Here is a 23,266-nt window from a genome sequence, read left to right on the forward strand (position 1 = left end):
AACGGCTGCTTTTCTTTCCCCTTAAAGGATGGACATGCTTCATTTTAGAAGCATCATGTACAATCTGGAAAAGAGGGAATTTTAACCAACCTTCCATCAATTTAATAAATGTCTCAGAATGCCAACATCAAAATTTTTGCAGATAAAGGCTTCACAGCAGCATATTGGCCCTATGCATACTATATAAGATTGCTGGGAAATAATCTTTGGAAAATGTGTAACTATCATTGGAATTTTTGGGTTTCACGTGATTAATAAGGAAAATGATCAACTTTCCTTTTTAGATAGTAGTGTTAGCTATAATTACTTTAAATTGAAGTATAATTAAATGTTACTTTAAACGATGCTTATTTAATGCATTCTTATTTTGGATTTATGCTTACACAGATGAGAAAAATGGCTCAAATCTTTTAAGAGAATTTACTAAGTTCAAAGAGATAGACTAGTAGAGCTGGAAGGAGCTCTGAGATGATGTAGTCTGGTTTCTTCATGGTACAAGCGAGGAATTGTGATCCAAAAGGTTTTAAAAAGACCCTTCTGATCCTATGACAATGGATATTACCTAAAATATAATCAACTGGGCCTTTAGGAAAATTTAGATATTAAATTATTTAGCCATGTTACTCCTACTCTGATACCACTCCTTATCACCTTGGCACCTAATATAATACTAACGTTCTAGAAGGAGCTCCTGAATGATATTGTACAATATTTTATATTCTTAAATTAGTGTTACTCGGGAATTTTAAAATGTTTATGAATACCTTTTACAATAAAATCAGACTATCCAAGTTACCTCAAAGACCCAGAAATGAACAATTAACTTACTAGGAATGAGTTTCCATGATATGTATCTGCCCCCACGCCCAAGGGAACAATGAGGGTATGAGAAACACCAGGCAGCAGGCCCAGCAGGGAAAAGAGTGGGGAGCCAAAGGGAGCTCGGAAGGGAGGGACTGTGAGTGGGCTGTGCTAGTGCTGATGAGTTAATCCGAGCACCTCAACTCTTAACTCTGCCAGAAATCTTCATATTTCTCCCAGGAGCCCTCAAATACCTGTTCTGGGAAAGGTGAGGTTAGACAGAGAAGAATGCTGACTATTTAGAACAGGAACTTCTGGTAGGGACCTTCTTCCTGAGAATCTACACAAGTTGGACTGTCTTGAGGCAAGGCTGGCTAAAATGACAAGGTCATTGTGTAGAGCAGGGACCACAAACCCAAATGCCTGAGGGGACAGGCATGATGTGGACTTGTTTTGAGGCTTTGGTCTCAGGGAAATGATTTGGACAAACTGGAGAGAACATTCTTCCTCCAAAGAGGCAGCCGGAGATTAAACTCAGGCCAACTGTTACCTGCAAGAACGTTGGCCCAGTGATATCAAATTATTAAGAGTAATGTGATATTTAGATTTATTCCATATGAAAAGTCCTGAAAGCTAATCCCAACTTCTCAAAAACACTATGAAGAACAAAGAATACAAGTTCCATGGCCATGCCCTCCAGTTTGCTGCCTGTTCTAGAGGGTGTAGAAAATGTGGATTAGTGTGTGGTTGTAGAAAGAAAGAGATAAACTTCCAGTTACAGTGAAAGGATGATAACACAGTGTCTTATGATTCAGATTTATCAGATAGAAAGCCTCTAAAACTACCTATTACCTGTGAACTAATTCTTTGGTCTAGAGGCTGGAATCTCCACTGATCTCTAAGATGTGAAGAAAGTGAAACTGCTCTTGGCAGTGCAAACTGGTACAACCACTTTGAAAAGAACTCTGGCAGTATCTACTAAAGCATGTAATTTACACATAATTTAAGGTCTAGCAGTTCCACTCCTATGTATAATTTGATAGAAACACATACACAGGTTCACAAAAAGACAAATATTAGGATGTTCACAATAGCATTATTTATAGAAGTTTCAAATTGGCAAATACCCAAATGATCTTCAACAAGGAAGTATCCAAATTGTGATCTAGTCATGCCATGGAAATGCTATACAAGAATGAAAAATAATGAAGGAGGGAGGGCTAGAGGCCACAATATGAACGCAATCTCACAAACACAATGTTGGGCAAAATATGCCAAGTACCAAAGAAATATACTCTATGATTTCATTTCTATAAAGTTCAAAGTCCAGCAAAACGAATCTCTGGTTTAAGAAGACAAGATAGGGGTAACGTGGGGAAGGGATGAGACGAGGCACAAGGGGGCTTTTGGTGAAGAGAGTTATGTTCTCTTTCTTAACCTGGAGGGAGACCACGTAAATGAAAATTTAACAAATTGTACAAATAAGATTTCAGCATGTTCCAATTTGTGTGTTGTACTGTAATACAAAAGTAACTTAAAAAGCATACCCTTTTCTAATTAAGGATAATTCTTTCCTCATCCACTAGGTTTATCTTCAGAAACATATGACAAGTGGCTCTGAGTTTGAATATGTAAAAGGGAATGAGGATGATAGCAATAAGAATATTCTGCAAAAGTTCATTTTTTAAGCTAACGAGCAGAGAAAGTATAAGAAAATCCAACTTTTATCTTAGAAAAATATATTCTAAATAAAAGGCTATTACCATTTAAAAATTATGGGCTTCTTTTATGTAGGAAACTCTCTGGGCTTCCATTTATGATATTTTCTATACAGAGGAGGTTAGGCTGGTAACCCAAAAGGAAGCATGTGTGTCATGTTATAAATATCCTAGCAGCCCTTAAAAAACTCAGCTTCCAGTTCAGTGAGATCATCTGTAAGAAATAGATTAAGAAAATATGAATAGTGGCCAATTTACTCTTGAGACTAGTGACCGAGAAGTCACTGGTACAAGTTTTATATCTTGATCTTGATATTCCCAAAACATAAAATGCAAAGTATAGCCAAGACCCAGTTGTGACAGTGTCAATAAACCTATAGTTTTTGATAGCAAAGGAGTTAGTCATCTCTTCTGAAGACTTGTAACATTCAAATCTATCCCTGATAAAACAATTACTTGAAAATTACTATTTTATGTTCACTTAGGAATAGATGCATATAAATAAGGACTATTCATAGAGCTGGACAAAGATGTAAAACTGTAGGGCATTTCTAAAGAAAATTTCTCATTTCTCAATATCCTTGGTTTTGCATGCTGGCACAGTCGAGTTAAACAAAAGGAAAGGTTTGAGCAGAGCAGAGAAAGTAGTAGCCAATGGGAGAGTCAGAGACTTACAGGAATTCCAAAAAAAAAAAAAAAAAAAAAACACCATAAGAAAATTAAGAGCTGTTGTGATTGAAAGATTTGTGATGTCCTTGTGCGATGCAAGATAAATCATGAAGTAACTTCATTTTAAACCTATAGCATAAACATTGATGTTTTGCTACATTCTACACACTGCACTTAATAATAATCGGTGACACAAACAGCAAATCTAGGAATAAACACATTGTTCAATTCACAATTATCATTAAGTGCCTTCTATGCATGTGTGAAGGCTCCCTGTGAGGTGTTATGGAAATAAGCAAATAAAGATGATTAGTTAGTGTCCCCACAGAATCTGTAGAATCTAGTGGCACAACAGAAAAATATATAGATATTAAAATAGCTAAGACAAAGCAAGACATAAATACTCTCAAGAGTTGCCAAGAAAGTGCTCCTTCCTCTTTCAAAAGGGAGAGAAAAATGAGAGAGCTTGAGTAATTCAAATAAGAGTACGATCAATAAGAGAGGTGACCTGGCTCTGTACATATTCAGTATATTTTTGAAAAGTTTGTGCATAGAAATACTAGATAGTGGGTACAGTAGTGGGAAAGCTTAGGACATTTGGGAGAAATTCTATTTTTATTATAATTTGTTGGTTACATTTGAAATTTACTAAGATGACTATAAACATTAACTATTAATATTTTTCTTAGTAAGAAAGCTCATTTACATTACACTATGGTGAGCCTTGTTTAATCCAGCCAATAAGAATTCTATGTTTACTGACTGCCTTCTGTGGTTCTTCCGAGGAAAGAAAGTTATAAAATAAATAATTGTTAGAGAATCATGTAATTTTAAAAGTCCAGAGCAAGTTACATGTCAGTACAGATTTGGTACAATCTTCTACACCTCTTGACTTTATAATACTGGCCTAAGGATTGATGTTCAGAACAATGCTCTTGGGATAACTGTGTGCTTCTCCACCAAAAACTCATGTATCTAATTTAATATATATCCTCAGGAACATATTTTGGAAATATTTTCAGCTAAGGTCAAAGCAAAATAAGCATTCTGATGAACTTTTAGAAAATAAAGTGATCTAGAACACATCATTTCCCAAATATTCTTTCTAGCAAGGATTCAATGTTGTCATGGAATACAGCATCAACTGTACCTTGATCCAGGGTAATGGGAGACCTAAGGTTCATTTTAGAAACATGGAGCATGGAAATAGTCAACTTTAATGTCCTGGTATTCAATAACAGTTTAGTTAACATAAATACTTTACATAGAGTCACTCACTCAATTCCTTTCATCGATACAGTGCAGAAGTACTATTATCATCCCTGTTTTAAAGATGGGAAAGTTGAAGCTTGGAGAGGCTAAAGAATTTCTTGCAAGTCAACAGAGAGCCAAGATTCAAACCAAGTTTGTCTGACTTCTTAGGCACTATATTTTACTGCAGTCATTGTTTTTAGAACTTTTGCTCCTTAGATGTTCATGCTTTTTTTATATTTTGTTACTTTCCAACCAGAGGACTCTCAGACCCAATCATTTGGTAATAACATTTCAACAATATTGGAGTGGAAGTTTTTTCCCTGTAAATGTTTAATTTGTTCACAATTTATTGAGCACATATGATGTGTCAAGCATCACATATGCATTAAGCTTTTTGCTCCTGATAGCAACTTGTGAGTGTGGTAGTGTAATTATATCATTATTTTACACAGGAGAAATCTGGCCTCCATGACTCCACACTCTGCCTCAGTTCACTGTCTCCATCACTGGATGGTCTTTCCCAATTTATTTTACAGGCTCCTCTTCACCTTCCTGATATAACTATTGGATGGTCCCAGAGCTCAGTCCTTGGGTCTCTCTCTTCTCTGTCCCTTAGGTGTCTCATCTAGCTTCATGGTTGAAGGTCTATCTCAGTGATGATGACTCAAAAATTTATGTCACTTGCCCTGACCTCTGTACTGAACTCCAGGCTAAAATATTCAACTATCGACTCACCTCCCCTGGATGGTGGACAGATAAATTTAACACAGGTAAAACTGAACTCATTTTTTTCTCAAACCTATTCTTCCACAGTCTTCCTTATTTCAATAACTTTTCCTTAAAATGTTAACACAGATGAAATGCAATTTTAGTTAACAAAATTGATCGTGTCAATAACTTTCCTAAACAGATCACTGAATTTGCTAAAATTTATGATCTGAGTTTTACTGAAAAATATATCTGATTGCAGCATTGAGATATTGATATCTATGTTGTACATACACATGTGCACACAAACACTTTCTTAGCAATAATTTGTGTACTTGTAATAGTATGTAAATAAATGAAAATATTGTCCCATTGGCAAATGAAAAGGTGCTCCACATTGTTACATTCATCCAGGAAATACACATCAAACTTACAATGAGATAACACTACAAAGCCGTCAGAATGGTTAGAATGAGACAGATGGAGAATAAATAATAAGCCCTAGTGAGGCTGTGAAGCAAAGGAAACTCTCATATACTATTAGTGAGAATGTAATATTTCACATCTAATTATGTCTTAAGATAGGCATCTGCTATTTTTTTTTTTTTTGTCAACCCAACATCATCTGCTTTGGGGAAGTGCCATTTGTCTGTCTCATACTGTTGGGGCTGTTGACCATACATTCTTGCCTCCCCTAGCACAGGTGCAGAGAGTGCACTATATCCCTAGACATAGTAGTGTAGTGGTCAGCATTTGCCCCAAGCTACGTCATTAAGAATCTTTTAGGGAATATCCAGTCTTGCTTCTTTCCCTGGTATCATAAACTCTCAGAATAATGTAGACTTGTGGCCACCTCGCCATGACATAAGAAAAGTCTTTCTCAGGCAAGGAGATCTGAGAGACAGAACCCCTATGACATTATCGAACTTGTGTCTGAAGCTAGGAGACACCGTGGACTCTCTACTTTTGTATGCTAATAAATTCCTTCCTTAAGCTAGTCTAAATTGAGTTTCTGCCTTTTGTATTTATTTGATGGTGTCCTCATATACTACTGAACTATTTTTCCTCATCTTTCTCATGTAAGATCTTAAGTTTTTTATTACAATTTTTTGTATCTATTTACCTTTATCTAAGAGGGTATCTTAATGGAAGGCCATAAATAACTTTGAGGGGAAATAAACTACTGAGAAAAGATTTTAGAAAAAACTGGTGACTAATGACCTCAATATATAAGTAGTTAATATAAGCCAATAAACAAAATACTTAAGAGCACCTCCAATATAACAAAGATTAAAGGACATAAATAGACAATAGAAAATGAAAATGGCTAGTGTTCATCTAAAAAATATTCACTTGCACTAGAAATTTTTTAAAAGGTTAATTAAAATATAATGCAATTTTTACTTAATAAATCAGATATATTACAAATGATAACATTCAATGTTGACAAGCTCTAGCTAGATAGGGACACTGAAAACATTGCTGGTAATAATATAAAATAGAATAACTTTTCTGAAGGACAATTTAGAATTATGTATTAAACATGTTAAAAACAAATACACAGGTAGTCTTAATGAAATCAGAAATACAAAGATGTGGATGAAAGAATACTTATTCTAGTTGTTTATAACAAGAGTCTATTGGGAAATGGTTAAATAAATACAGAATTTATTTTGGGGTATGATATGAAGTAGGAATTTCATTTTTATTTTTTCCCATGTGGCTAATTGATTATCCCAGCATCATTTACTGACGAGTTCAATGTTTCTTCACTGATGTCTGATGCATGACTAACCTTTGATTCCATATCTGCAGTGGCCTATTTCTAGGCATTCTATCTTCTCCTATTGTTCTCTTTATTGCCCCATGTTAATATTACATAGACTTAAAGGCACAACTTTAGAATGGGTCTTAATATTGGGTAGAACAAGCTTCTCTGTCTTCATACTATTTTAAAAACGTTTTGGCTGTTTTTCCCTTCTACATTTTCTAACTCCATATACATTTTAGAAACAGCTTATTCAAGTAACCTCAAATATCCTTTTTTGCGATTTTGAATAGAATTAAATTTATGAATACATTTGAGATAAATGACATCTTTTAGCTATTAAAACTTGCCCTTCAAGCACATGATATAGTGCTTCGTCTAAGTGTCCTTTTATGTATTGTATATACATATCTATATTTTAAATCTGTAATGAGTTCATGTACCTTTTGTTAGGTTTATTCCTTATAGGAACCTTATGATATTATTGCTCTTATAAATGGCATCTTAAAACTTTAACTTTCTGTTTTTGGCTGGTATACAGATCTTATGTCCAGCAACCTTGAGGAACTCTTAATGAGTTTCCTTCCCGAGGGCCCACTTCTCCCCGCATTAGAGAGCTGACAGGGGACTCTAGGGTGGGAAAACTGTCCGGTGTCATTGATAATGTGAGTGTGAGTCAGGAAGAAGCAAACAGGCAGGTCACCCCATCCTCTGCTGACCCTGGCAATAGTGAAAAGTGGAGGGCTCTTCCCTAAAACGGTATCCACCCCAATAGGGAAGCCCTTGTCTCTGTGAGGTGGAATGCTCAGGCCTTACAGAATATTGTTGTCTTCCATCTGGGAGCGGGCTCCTTCTAAGCCTTTGGTTTTAACCAAGCTTTTACTACTTCACTGACTACCCTGTTTAAAGCACCTGCCAACCCTCACCACCCACGCTCCCTTATTCCCTATTACAGAATCCTGTTCATGCCCTTTATGACAATGACCACAATTTATGAATTTGTTTGGTAACGTTCTTGTTTACTGTCTATCCTTTCCATCCACTGCAAGCTTTATAAGGGCAGGGACCAGGTCTGTTTTGTTTACCTCTGTATTCCTGGTACCTGCCATTTAGTTCAATACAGGTTTGTAGACTGAATGAATGAATTAAATGTCAAACATCTGTTTTAATTCTTAATGTTAATAATCCATTTGTCCGATCATTTAAAATATATTTTACTTACATAATCTTATTTTAGCCTCATAATTGCCTTTTAAAACAGAGATTGCTAGTCCCCATTTGACAAATAAGGCACAGGGAAATCAAGTCACAGGGTCCAAATAAATAGCTAGAAATCAGTTTAGTTGCAAACAATTCAAACCATCTAACTCAAAAACCATATAATAAAAGAAACAGGGAAAGAAAAGAGGAAGAGAAGGAGGGAGAGAAGAAAGGGGACAGAAAGAAAGAAGGGAGGAAAGTAAGGGAGGGAATATTCATCTGTGAACTCTACATGTCAAGGGCAGATCACATCATTTATCCTGCTAAGAACTCCTTAGATCTCACACTTTAAGCCTGTTAGGAAACCTCATATCTCTCGAAGACACTTCTAGCCAGCAAACAGATCAAGGCAGTATTGTTATGTATGAATCATACAGAGTGGGAAATAAAGGAGTTTTTCTCTGCTAGCATAAAACTTGCTGGAGAAGCCAGGTCACCAAATCAAGTCTGCTAACTCTAAGGAGTGCTCACAACATGACTTAGGTTTCAATTTCAAGTTCCAATGCATTCTCTCATAATTTTTCTGCCTTAGTTAACATTACACAAAATTTTGGCTCTCAACATTTAAAAGGCACATGGGACTATCTTGCCAGTTTTACTATAGGTATGAATGTAGAAATAGCTTCTTTTCATTAGAATCATTATTTAAAGAAAGAAAGAATACTGCACTCAACCTTTTATTTTAATCAATTATACTACATGCCCCTTTCTTTTCCTTGTGCCTAAATCTGATGATGAAATAAGTGGTCATTTCTATGAATTCTGATTAGCTGGCTTCATACTGTGAAGTTATAAGAAGGAAAGGAATCTCCTGCTGCTGCCAGTCTCCAGGTAGTAAAAGAAAAAGTACCCATCTTTAAGTTAATAATACTATTTTTGTAATTTGGAAGGGAAAAATACTCTGCTGCCAAAGGCAATCCATACGGAAGAGCTGATTGCGAGGTGAAACACTCCGATGGAATGAGACTTCATCATGGAACCTATTGACGTGAGAACTCTAACCTCTTCCTGAACTCAGAGTGAAAAGCTATAGTCCTGATGAGATTCTGTCTGCTACAGGAGAGCATAATAATACATACTTAATCCAAAGTGGTTTATCAGGGACAGTCAGTGACATGTTCTGGAGTTTAGAGATTACACCCTTAGGATTCCGACATACCCATTACTGAGACGTCATATTCTATCAGCAGCGTGGCTTCTTGTCCACATTGTTTAAGAATACTCATGGCTTCAGCATGCGTGGTTCCAAGAAGCCGAATTCCATCCACACTGAGCAACCTATCGCCAGGTTTGATGGTGCCCTCTCTGAAGGGAGAATAGAGAAACAGTCTTTACTAATTTAGCATCGCGGGGCTTAGCATGAATAGTCACTTTGCCAAAGTCATTCTTGCACACACATTCTGTCATCCACCCCATTTGCATTCTTTTTAGGCAGCAAGTGTGACCGTGAGAGTGTAAAGAGGTGACCCTGAACAGAAAATTGCTATAACATGACAATCAGTATTGAGAAAATAACTACATATTAGCAAATAATCTAGTTACCCACAGGTAACTCTTGGAGTACCAAAGTAAGAAAGGCACATTTTTACTTTCCTAGGATTTTGCCTGAATGTCTAAAATTGATTTGCTGGAGCTGAGAAAATAGCATTCACTTATTTTCGCAAAGTCAGGTGAGCAGAAAAGCCTGCTAATTTCATTCAATTTATTACCGGTGAACCCAAGCAGGATAGGGACTGCTGGTGGGAAATTTCCCTGGTCTGTAAATTTCCCTACTGATTTATAGGGCCATTTGGAAATCATTAAATTGATTCAGTTTCACATTCCCCGGAAGAGGCAGGCAAATAGTATTCTCCCTGCTGTGAGCAGACACTCAAGGCACTGGGAGAAGATGACTCAGGACATTAGTGACACCACAAAGACAGAGCCAGGGAGGTCCCCAGACTACATCCTCCCTGCCTCAGGGAGAGGCATGAAGATGAGAAAACCAAATGATGGGATGTAAGTTTAGGATTTGGAAAGAATAAAAATGACCTCTTACATAAATGTCTTTTGCCTAGATAACTCTCTAAGTATTTTGACTGTAAATTTTGATCTTAAATTCTCAGATTTCCTGGAGTCCTAAATTGATTTGGTAATACAGGTATGTCAGTCACAAACTTGTAGCCTATTTTTGACATTTCTGTCAACTCCAACTCTATATGTTAATAAGAAATGGAAATATTCTAATTTGCTGCAGGAAGAATAATTCACTTGAGAAGCACGAGAGGGGAAAAAGGCGGAATTTCTGACTGTATTATCCTCTGCAAAGGTACAACATATACTTTAGCACAGGTGAGAAACCCATGTTTTCCTATTTGCTTATTTTATGTGAGCTATCCTCTTTCTTAAAAGTGAGCTAATGGTGTGAGCTTTCAAGGAAAATAAACGTGAGTTCCTCTCCCAGTTCTTGCATTTACTTGCTGGCAAGTCATTTAACCACACAGGGCTTGTTTTTCCATCTATAACTGTGGCTAAAAATACTTTTGAGAGGGTGCTTGTAAGGATGATGTCTGCCAAGCACTTAGCACAGTTTTGGGCACATAATAAGTGCTTAATCAATAGTGGATATTATTGTTCTTTCTACCTCTCAACAAAGAATTTAATGTTTACCCCGGTCTGAACAGAGAGAGACAGTAGTCAGTCCATTTGCCCTCTACCCTCAGCAGTATCTAACAGCAGCAGTTGTGTTCCCTCATCATTATGGAGTCGACTTTTGCTGTGGGAAACTAATTCAGAGATAAATATCTCCAGAAACACCTAAATTGTGAGTTTACTTGGGACGGTACAAGGTTTATGATAGGAAAGCTGAAGGCTCTTATCTTTCACATATTCGTATTAGCAAGAAAAAGAAATGTAGGAAAGAGAAGACTCTAGAGGCTGATAAGATTCCTTCCATTTTATTAAAAGTCACTCCCATTCTGGCCTACATAGTCACCATCCAAAGGTAACACTAATAATGATAAGGATGATGTTGATGGTAAAAGTATCACCCCACCTATCTTGCCAGGTTGGCAGATTAGAGAGTGGAGAGGATGCGTTTCAAGTGTCTGCCTTAAAAGAGCCAGCTGCCTTCTCTAAGTGCCAACCCTATGAAAGCCCCTGCAAGACATCATCTATCTCCAATCTTTAATAAAACTGAACAACCCTCAGAGGTAGGTATTATCATCTCCATTTCCAGTGGAGGAAACAGAGCTCAGAACTAAGTCATTTGACAAAGATAGAGTTAGAAAGTATGGAATCTGGAGGCAAACCTTATTTTTTTCTGATTCCACAGCCCAAACTTGTTCAGTTTTCACATTCTAACATATATACTTCATGCCTATCTTTTACCATGAAATTTCTAATTCATCAACTTCTATGCCAAAGCCCCCCACTTTATTTATTCTATCTTGGATAGTGACACAGAAAGATAAAGTTTTACCTGTCAGCAGGCCCTCCAGGACGAACACACGTTATCACAACTGGACGAGATTTATTTCTGTCATCATGTGCTCCCCCTAGCAAAGAAAAGGGATACAGCTTAAAAATGCTTTCATTGTTGCCATTAAAAAATTTCACTTACAAAATGCCAGCTAAGAAATGCCACACTTGATGTATGGAGGGAAACATGTAAAATTTTCCTTGAGGCATATAATAGCCTTAAAGGTCTTACTCATTCTATTAATTTATAGGATACATATTTGAAGTCACCATTTCTCTACCTTTCAGTAAATATATGGCTGCAACAAGGGAATACATAAAATAGTCAACAACTGGTAGGGCAAGAGGATCAACTGATCACAACAAGTACTGGCCCAATTAGAAGAGCTGCCAATTAAACAAAGTGCAGATGTGTACGCCTAGTGCCAATCAACCTGAGCTAAAATGCAGGTGAGTAGGTCTACCTGACCTAAAGAAAGCAAAACCTAAAGTAAAAAAACAAACAAACAAAAACTAAGTATTAAAAAAAGAAAGCAAGAAAAAATTCAAGTGAACAAAGTGGTCCCCATTATAAGTAGGATGTTCAAATGATTGGGGTGAATTTGGAAAACCGTGTCAAGCCAGTTGCAATGCTTAAATGGGGATATTACTTTTCTGTAAAAAAAAAAAATTCTCCCCAGGAATTCTTAGAAACAGACCCTTCAAGATGAAAGGTAATTTATTGTAAATCTCTTTTTAATCCACAACTCTTTTGTATGATTTCCTTAATCTGTGCTCCCTCAGCTCCTACTTGAAATCCACCAGTGCTGGCCTACTTATTAGATTTGAGGCTGAACATGCCACATTTGGACACCTAGGGGTCTTAGAAAGTTCTTCCTAGTGTTTAACTGATATCTGCCTTCCTTCAACTTTCATCCACTGGTCTTTGCTCTACCGTCTAGAGCAGTAAAACAAAAATCTATGCTCTCTTCTACAAAAAAGTTTTTCTGAAAGTTGAAAACAGAGAGTATACACCTGCTAAGTCTCATCTTCTTAAGGCTGAACATTCCCAGGTTCCTTAACTATTCTTCACGTGACCCGATTTCCTTGTACATCACCCTCCTCCTGGCTGCCCATCTGGGTGGTTTCTAGTTTGCCAGTATCTGATAGATATGAATGCTATTGTCAACTATTACTTCCTTAGTGCTTGCCTGGTAGAACAGACTGATACTTCCCAAACTTGGCACAGGTAGGGAGGTCAACTTAAGGAATCTAGCCTCAGAGAAATATTAAAAGGCATTCACCATTTCTGATGAAGGTAAATGCTTCCTTTGTGCTCACTTCTGTTACAAGTGATTCATTCAGTCTAGGTGATGGGTAAAAGCTCCATTTCAGTATTTTATTCTTTGATTCAGTTCGACGGCTTCTTTAAAAATTCCTCTTTACTTAAAATTGGAAATCCACTGCTCTCTCAGAAAAAAATTTTAAAATGAAAATCATGACACTAAGTTATATCAAATGCTGACTTATATTTATATAACTATTATTAAGTAACTTCTCTTTTGCAAGATGTTCATAAAAGGATAGATTTGCTTTTCCCTAAAAGGGGGCATTGATTTAGAAAAAAATGGGGGCTGAAGACAGCAAGAAACCTTTCCGGCCGGTTGCAGTGGCTCACGCCTGTAATCCTAGCACTCTGGGAGGCCGAGGCGGGTGGATCGCTCAAGGTCAGGAGTTCAAGACCAGCCTGAGCAAGAGTGAGACCCCGTCTCTACTAAAAATAGAAAGAAATTATATGGACAACTAAAATATATATATACAAAAAATTAGCCAGGCATGGTGGCGCATGCCTGTAGTCCCAGCTACTCGGGAGGCTGAGGCAGTAGGATCGCTTAAGCCCAGGAGTTTGAGGTTGCTGTGAGCTAGACTGACGCCACGGCACTCACTCTAGCCCAGGCAACAGAGTGAGACTCTGTCTTAAAAAAAAAAAAAAAAAAAAAGAAACCTTTCCATAATTTTGATTTACAGGTCCAAACTTAAATACATAACAGTGAATGCATGTTAAAGTGTGAGATAATTCTAAATTTCTTTTTTTTTTTTTTTTTTTTTTTTGTTGAGACAGAGTCTCACTTTGTTGCCCAGGCTAGAGTGAGTGCCGTGGCGTCAGCTTAGCTCACAGCAACCTCAGACTCCTGGGCTTAAGCGATCCTACTGCCTCAGCCTCCCAAGTAGCAGGGACTACAGGCATGCACCACTATGCCCGGCTAATTTTTTCTATGTAGATTTTTAGTTGTCCATATAATGTCTTTCTATTTTTAGTAGAGACGGGGTCTCGCTCAGGCTGGTCTCGAACTCCTGACCTTGAGCAATCCACCCGCCTCGGCCTCCCAGAGTGCTAGGATTACAGGCGTGAGCCACCGCGCCCGGCCTAAATTTCTTGATATGTGGCATTTTATCATTATTTCTAATGAAACAAGTTTGTGTGTGATTCAGTTAGGTTCTAGAAATTGAGAGTAACAAGACAAAACAGAGATCACTCAGAGACCAGTGATATTCTTGGCTGCATATTAATATTAACTGGGATGATTTTTGAAAATATCAATGCCAGGGCCACAGTGCAGACCAAATCTGAGTATCAGGCAGCATATATTAAATGAGCAAACCTACCTACAATTTTAGAGTTGAGAATGACCAGATAGAGAACGTTTCCTTGTCCAAAGTGAAAAGCAACTTAGTGGCAGAGAGCTTTTCCTATTAGCCAAACCCACCTCCTTTGGCTCAGTGGTGAGGAATTAACTGAAATTTAGTTCTCCAAGGCTTAGGCCAGAATGTCATTTTTCATTTAGTGCAAAGTTCCATTTTTGGAAAGTCAAGGTTTTAGAATCTGTGACTTAATAACATTAGAAATATAATCCTATTCATTAGCTAAAAGCTAATTATAATGTTCAAAGTTCCATTCTAACATGTTAAGAAGAAATTCTCCAATACGAAATTAATATGATCCATCTGCAATAACGCCCTCCTTTCTCCTGATGGTCCTGCTATTCTCCATTGTTCTAAGTTTAGCTCAAGTCCCATCTACACCAAAATGTCTTTTCTGCCATGCTGATTTTTACCCACAGTACTTTCTCATTCTGATTAACCAATGATTCCTAAGGGATGGGTAGTGACCACCTTTTGAGAAGAAAAACCTCCAGTTGAGCCTCCAACTGATCTAAAAATTTAAATCCTTTACTTGATTCTCATTGAGAAATTATACAAAATTTCATAAACTTTATGTTCAACAAATATATTAAGGAAGTTATTTAAAGCCTACAAAAATGTGGTCCAGAAGTCTGTACAAGTGAACATACCTCTTTTATTCTTTGATGCACGTATATTTATTAAGATGCTTAATTCTAACTAATGCTTAAAAAATTTGTAGAATTTTGACTCTGGTGAAGTACAAAATGTTATAGGTAAAAAAAAAAAAAAATCAAGAAATGTGAAATGTTAAAAAATTCCTGATGCTTGAATAGCTTCCCATGGAACCTCATTGTCATACTAGGAATTTGAGAGTTGTTAATGCAGGCTTAGTCTTTAAGGCATGAAATTGTTTATAAGAAAAACAAAATAATAAAAGCTAGAATTACACCTTAGAATCAATGGTTTTATAGACAAGTTGGAGTCATCTGAAATCTTTATTATCAGTGCCATCTTGTAATATGACGAATTGAGTTTATGAACATAGGTACCTAAGAGATTAGATTACCTTCAATCCATTTTTAGAAAGCTACAATAACAAAATGTATTTTAGGAGAAATTAATTTAAACAAAGTTGCTTCATCCTAGCGTATTAAATCAAATCAAGCTGTACTCGTCAACATTTTTGATTCAGTGATAAAGTATAAAAGGAAAGGCACAGGACACGTTGAAAAGTGACAAAGCAGTAGGATGACTGAATTGACAAGGTTTATAAACAGTAGTTTCTTACTATGTATTAATGAACCCCAAAAGAAAGCTACATCATTTGGATTCCACTTTGATTCTTACTCATTGTTGTATTTACTTAAAGAACAGGTGCAGATATTAAAAGGTGACTTTACACAATGGAAACATCAGTTTTTTGTGGATGACTTTCTAGTTTACTCCCAATATTACAATGGCAAATTTTCCAGGAGTATGTGATGGTTCCTATTTTCTAACCACCACCTACCTCGTATTACAAAACCAAAGGTATTGCCTTCTTTATGTAATGTGACTTCCACTGTTCGGAAAATAACACTTGATCCTTGTACAGCTGAATAGAGGAAAGAAAGAGAGAAATATAAGTTTTAATTAATAATAACATTTCTAAATTTTCCAATGTGGCATAAAATACTACAGATCCCTGTTGCAAATAATTTTTGTTTTGTGTAATAAAAAAGCAATAATTTCCTTTCAAAGAAAATACTAGAAAAAATAATTGTAATAGCATGCAGATACCATAAAATAGTCATCTGCATAAATGACTCATATAGGTCCAAGTGGAAACAAAATCATAGCCAGTTTCTTTTCTTTGTACCCAGTTTCAAGATAGAGGGCGATATTTATATTACTTAAACTCTACATAATGAGAGAGACAATATTTATATGATAAATACAATTGCTTTCCCTTTGTAAAAATGCAAAAACTATGGTTTTTGTAAAACTTATAAAATAATTTCTGTATTTATTTTTACTTTTGCAGCTGGTATAGGAGGAAAAAGTATTGTTCTCAGATTACAATCAATAATTAGGCTGACGCTAATAGATATTCTGATATATAAATAGCTATCAAACAAAGACATCAGTAACTCAAATGATACTTGCGTAAAATAAATTCTAAGTACATTCAAAATATTATTACTGAGAAAATAAAGATTGACTTATGCTTACTTGATACATCATCCTCATGTTGTGTTTGCCCAATTATTGCTCTCATTTCACAAAATGAAATTGCACGGCCATTATGCAATCTCTAATTACATTACATACCTGTATGAGGGCATATGGTGTATGAAGTTATGGTCACTAAAATATTCTATAAGACTGCTTTTGAGAACCTGGTGAGTAATGTGATTGTCTATTTCTGTACTATTTCTACATTAAACACAAAGTTTCTACAAATTGGTATTTTATAATTGTGAATCCAGGGATGTTTTTAATCATGGAGACAGAAAAACTCTGTAAGGTATAGAAGTAGACAGTTTCAGACCCTTATTTTGAATTTGTACAGTGATATCTAATGATCTAATGCCATGTTCATTATCAATCATAGATGTTTTACATTGTTACTAGATCCTGAAGTGTTTATTAAATAAAACTAACAACAAGACACATATAGGCAGAATTCAAAGGAAGCTTTTAAAAAACTTTTCTTGCCATTTACAGAAACAGCAAGTAGTTTAAATTAGGCTTTAATTACAATTTTTTTTAATTATCAAAAATTCAGAAGCCTCAAAGGAATAGACATGATTATGAAAAGGACACATTTAAATTCATAAAACTGCACACTATCTGGCTGGGACATGAAGTACAATAAGAATTTGGATCTGCTGAAAAACAACATAAACCTACAGCTGAACAAATGTTTTGGTATACTGCTGATTTAATTAAATGTCATATTCTTGCTATCAGGGGAATTTCAGCTTATTCTCATCAACTAGGACCAGTACATACAAACAGCAGAAAATGTTGAGGTACAGTTTTAATTAAATGAAAAAAATTGAGCTCATACCAAACGTTTCTTATTTCCATAACCCAACAAGCCACTTGAAGAAATTGGTTAAGAAAATGATCTTTTTGTTCTATTGGTAAGAGAGGAAAGGAAAGACTATGGAGAGAAATAATTAATGAGCATCTACTGTGTGCCCAGAATTCTGCAAAGTGGTTTACAAATATTATTTCATTTTATCATTAAATCAACTTTCAATTATATACAACTGAATTCTAATTCTGGGCCACCTGTCCTTGTTGGCTGGGTGTCTGCTATGGGAATGCAAAGTACTGCAATTTTAATTTTGCTTTAGCTAAATCTTGCTGACTACAGAATCTTATAATCAAATCTAAAGTCAATATAAAGACCTTGGATTCTCTACAGCTTTAGATTATCTACACTATTGCTCTCTATCATTTACAAAGATAAATGTGAATGCTGGCTGCCTTTTAATATAATTAATGAAATTGATTTGGTCTTTATAGTTTTTATTTGCATGATTGGCTCTGGGCGACTGGGTTTTCACACTGAGTACCAGACATCCTGTATTGCCATGTAAATTTTACTCATTACTTCATACATGTGTATGTGCATACAAAGATCCAATTAAGGGGCTTACCCAAAGAATTAAAGGGCTAGGTAGAAATCAATTTCACAATTCAAAAATACTCCTTCTCTGTATTTTAGTTGTACTGTTGTCCCTTGTTTCTATATGTAAATCTCCATGTACTTTTATCTAGCAATTTTCCTCTGGTGATCATATTTTTTAAAATTACATACTCCTTCGCTGCCTCCCTACCTCCTACCTCGGTAGAAGTTGTGGACTTTCCCATCTCATGCTGCTGTTGCCCATGTGATTTGCTTTTGCCACTGGGATGTTAAGAGATGCAGGCAGAGGCTGGAAATGCACTCATGTGCCTGCGCTTTTCCTCTTTTCCCTCTACCATTGCCAGAAAGCTTCCCCTGGGTGGCTGCTGCTCCTTCAGACTGAATCCCAAAGTGACTCCGGTGGAGGAGACCTGAGACGGCCTCTCTCTCTCCATCATCATCATCATCACCATCACCACCACCACCTATCATCTGTCTACCTATTTTAGAATTGGGAAGAAAGACTGTCACAGCGACATGCTTTAACACATTTACGTGAGTTAAAAAATGACTCCTTTTCATAGAAAGCTGGTCTGATGTAGCTGATAGTTTAACAGTGAAGACTGCTTTTGGCAATCAGATTACATGGTAGACTTTTTTGAATTTTAATAATTTATTCTATTTAATCTAATCTAATATATCCCAAATATTATCATTTTAATGTGTACTCAATATTAACAACACTGTTAATAACATCTTTTTTCTTTTTTTATACAAAGAAATTTGAAATTAGGTGCATATTTACACTTACAGCACATCTCATTTCCAATTAGCTATATTGCAATTGCTCAGTAGCCACATAAGGCCAGTGGCTACTGTACTGGGCAGCACAGCTCTACATTTTTACTGACGTGCCAGTCTTTCCCTTGTGTTGACTGAGAGACTGAATACACAGATGGATAATGGCCAGGACATGCAGGATAATAAACTCTGATCCACATAAGAAGCCTCGCAAGCTAACCCACGACTTCTGCAGCAATTGGTCCAGAATGGTTAGGACTTGGTCAATAACCACCAGTATCTCTATCCCTCCCCACCCCGTCCTTCCAACTCAGGACCAACCCGAGAAAGTCCAATACGCTCTCCAAGTACATGAGATGCTCTCTTTCTAGTCAGCCGCCTCCAGCTTCATATGCCAACAGCCTCCCATCAAAGCACACCTGGAGCCTTCTCCTTTCTTTACCATAAAGCTTTCCCCCTCCCCTGCTTGCCTTTCAGTGTTTGTCAAACACAAGGGTTGGCAGCTGACTACATGCTGTAGCATGCTCTGAATAAATAGCCTCTGTTTGCTACCATGTGGGTGGCCCTATTTCAACAGGACTAGACCTTCACTTGCAATTGTGTGAAAATTCTCCCTTAAATTTGAAAACCCAAATATGTGAGCTCCATATGTGAGCAGAGGGGAGAGAGAGTGGTGCACGGAGGGTGCACTCGATCAAGGCGATATGGGGTAGAGCAGCTATGTTTTCCTGGAAGCACACTCACTGAGGCTTTTTCAATAAGCCACTTTCAGGCAGTGGCAGACAAATGTTCACCAAGATTAAAGCAGAATGTGGCATCGTGCTGTTGGGACCCAGGAAAATGGCCCTTCCTCTTCTGTGCTCAGAGGACAAACGCTTTCCACCATGGAGAGGAAGGAGGGCTTGATATTCCTGGGTTTCTCACAGTCCATTTCCCACTCTGTCACCTGAGCCTGAAGAGACAGTGTAAAGCTCTCTGAAGAATACTGACTGGTGGTTGAGGGTTTTAGGAGGAGCAGGCAAGATGTCCGCCCAATGGGATTAGCGCTTCATTTTTGACTAAAACTAAAGTGGGCAGAAAGCCCAAAAGAAAAGACAATGGCAACACTTTTTATTCAATGAGCTAAATCTGCAGTTCAAGGTTTGAATGGAAACAGATTTAAAAACATATAGAGTAAACAACATACCAGAAATTGCATCCTTTCCAACTATTTACACTTATGATAATTTTAAGTGTTAACTAAAAAAATGGATGAGCATTATTTAACATTTCAAAATTCTTTACAGGTTATGTGACAAAAAATTTGAAGGCACTGCTCTAGACCAACCTTTTTTTTTTTTTTTTTTTTTAAGACAGAATCTCACTCTGTTCCCTAGGCTAGAGTGCTGTGGCATTGGCCTAGCTCACAGCAACCTCAAACTGCTGGGCTCAAGCAATCCTACTGCCTCAGCCTCCTGAGTAGCTGGGATTACAGGCATGCACCACCATGCCTGGCTAATTTTTTCTATATGTATTTTTAGTTGTCCATATAATTTCTTTCTATTTTTAGTAGAGACAGGGTCTTGCTCTTGCTCAGGCTGGTCTCGAACTCCTGAGCTCAAACGATCCACCTGCCTCGGCCTCCCAAAGTGCTAGGATTACAGGTGTGAGCCACCGCGTCCGGCCTCTAGACCAACTTTTAATATATAAATATCTAAGATAAAGATTGGTAGTATTCTCCCTAAATGCAGTCTTAAAGCATTATATAATTTTAAAGTCAAAAAGAACTTTAGGGCTTATGCAGACCAATCATTTCATTTTCATAAAGAAACTGAATCCCAGAAAAGTGTCTTGCCCAAGGTCAGATTTCAATTTTTCCTCTATCAGATCTCTCTCCCTCCCTCCCTCTCTGTCTCTCTCTCTCTTTCTTACACACACACACACACACACACACACATACACACACTCCTTCCTCCAGTTCTTTCTGCACTTGAGTTGGCTGAGCCTCAAATGGCTGTGATCTTGAGAGAGCTACCAGCCTTGGCCTTGGACGGTTTATCTGTTAGCAGCCGGTTCTCCTCACAGGGTCGCAGCTGTGGGTAGCCTGTTTCTGCTCTAGCTGTCTGAGCTAAGTGAAGGGGAAGCTTATTAATCCCTCAATTTCCCTGAATTCCAAGATCTTATTAATTTCTCCAAACATAACAGAAAGAGACAGAGATCATCCTTGGAGAAGAGACCTTATCTTTCTGAATTCCATGATAAAAATTGACATTTTTGCATTTACAAATATTCTTTCTCCTTTTCCATCAGCTTTATTATGTGAAGAAGAAAAAGCTGGTGCTCTTTAATCACCCAGTCATGATAGGTTTTAACTCCTAAGCATTTCTGATACCAATCTTCTCTTTAACTTTACTAATGCTATATTTAATCAGGATATCACTTTTCTTTTAGAAAATTGCAATAGCCTTTTCGTTTATAACCACTGGTCTATTTGCTATTTGGCCTCCTAAAATGATAAATCTAAGAACTCAGAACTGATGATGCTGTTCCCCAGTTTAAAAGGATTTAAGGGGTCCTTACTACCCACTTGATGCCAAGCTCCATCAACATGGCTTAAAAGGCCCCGTTTGGTTCCTATTTACCTCACTGGCCTCATCCCTCTTCAAGCCCTCTCTGACTTCCCCTTCGTGCTCCAGCAGCTGCAATCTGTTGCAGTTTAACCCGTGCACTGGGCTGTCATCTCACCTCCTTGCTGTACCCTTTGCCTGGACTGTGCCTCTTCCTCCTTGACCGGCACTGCCTCCTCCAAGTCTTCCCAGAAACCCCCAGCTCTGAATCACCGGTAACACTGGGCACATCTTCACTACTGGCCTTCCCTTGAAAACCATACTAAGAATTCCTTTTAGGAAGAAGTTGTGTTTTATTGATATTCATATTCCCAGTAGAATAAAAATGCATAATCAAGGAGCATTAGCTCTAGATATCTAGTTCCTCTTGCCTTTTTGGCAATAGTTTGAGCTAGTGATTTCAAAGCAAACTGACTCTTTTAAAGTTCAAGAAGACACAGTACTTTCTGTGTAATAATGTAATAATGGCTAACATTATCAGTTGCTTACCAAATACATGATAATGGTCTAAATAATGATTTCATGATTATAGCATGGAATCATTACAAAAATCCTGTAACTACTATTGCCATGTTGCAGATGAAGAAACCTAAGGCTCAGCGAAGTTAAATAACGTGCTCAAGGTTGGAGAGCTAGAAATGGGCAAAGCTGCCATTTAACTAGTGACACAGTCCAAGCTCTCAACACTCTATTTTACTGCCTACACTTGCTGAAAATGAAAAACACTGTAGCAAAGTTTTTGAAGTCTTAAATTGATTTTGTTGCAAAATGACTACTAGATTTTCAGTGTTAGATTTTATGTTCCTAATAAGAACTTGTGATTGGTTATGTACAGTGCTCTAATCTGGTGACCACACTTCAAATACCATCTATATTTTCATTACTCTCAATTGTACATTCTCAGTCCAGATCTTTCTCCCAAACTCTAAACCATACCTCTAGCTCTTGACATTTCCTCTTGTATGTCAAATAGGCACCTTCTGATCTCCCCCTCCCCACAAATCAGCTCTCCTCACATTCTTACCTAGCCCCGTTAATGGCTACTCTATCCTTCCAGTTGCTTAGGCTCAAAGCCTTGGGGTTATCCTTGGCTCCTCAATTTCTGCACAACCCATATCAAATCCATTAGGAAATCCTGTTGGCTCTACCTTCAAAATATACCCAGAATCTGACTGCTTTTCACCATCTCCACCACCACTTCTCACACGGACCACTGCAGTAGCTCCCAACTCATCTCCTAGCTTCTACCCTGGCCCCTTCCAGTCAGACAGAGGCTTTGAAAACGTAAATCAGATCATGTTACTCCTTTGTCCCAAACCACACAGTGGCTTCCTGTATCATTTTCAGAGCAAAACTTCACATCTTCCCAATGGCCTGCAAGAATAACCCCACCACCTTTCTGTTCTAATCTCATTTCCTAATTCTCTTCCTGTTCATTCTACTCCAGCCACACTGGCCTTCTTGATGTTTCCAAAACAGCCCCAGGTATATTCCTGCCTTTTGGTCTTAGAACTCGCTGTTCCTTCTTCCTGGAACTTTCTTCCCCCAGAAATCCATACATCCAACTCTCTCATCTCCTGCAAGCCATTGAGTAGTATCACCTTCTCAATGAAGCTGTTCCTATCCACCTTGTTTAAAATTGCAGTCCCATCCTGAACCCAGCATTCCCAGTCCCTCTCCTTGCTCTGCTTTCTTTTCCCTTTAGTATTTATGAGCCATGCTATATAATATGCCTAGTTTTTAGGATTTTATTTTATCATCTGTCTTCCCCTATTAGAATGTAAACACCACTGATATACCCCAAGCTTCTAGTACATAGTGGTAGCTGGAACATAGTAAATGCTTAATAAGTCATTGCTGAGTGAATGAATGAATGGATGAATGATTACCAACTCCTCATAATCAATCTGAGTTCTCAGCAGTATGAAGAACAAAGAGC

General features: G+C 37.3%; 1 protein-coding gene across 11 annotated transcripts in view; it reads right to left on the minus strand.

The window, feature by feature from the left end:
• The window catches only part of GRIP1 (glutamate receptor interacting protein 1), a 620,258-nt gene that overhangs the window by 108,198 nt on the left and 488,794 nt on the right, over window positions 1–23,266 (minus strand). For all 11 annotated transcript variants that reach the window (XM_069491632.1, XM_069491629.1, XM_069491628.1 and 8 more), the window contains exons 5-7: window positions 15,812–15,895; window positions 11,639–11,714; window positions 9,338–9,483 (exon numbers count right to left, since the gene is read on the minus strand). In XM_069491632.1, the coding sequence (XP_069347733.1) occupies window positions 9,338–9,483; window positions 11,639–11,714; window positions 15,812–15,895 (306 nt within the window). The remainder of the gene's footprint in view (window positions 1–9,337; window positions 9,484–11,638; window positions 11,715–15,811; window positions 15,896–23,266) is intronic.

Source organism: Eulemur rufifrons, chromosome 16 (genome assembly GCF_041146395.1).
Source record: "Eulemur rufifrons isolate Redbay chromosome 16, OSU_ERuf_1, whole genome shotgun sequence".
In the NCBI taxonomy this organism is placed as follows: Eukaryota; Metazoa; Chordata; class Mammalia; order Primates; family Lemuridae; genus Eulemur; species Eulemur rufifrons.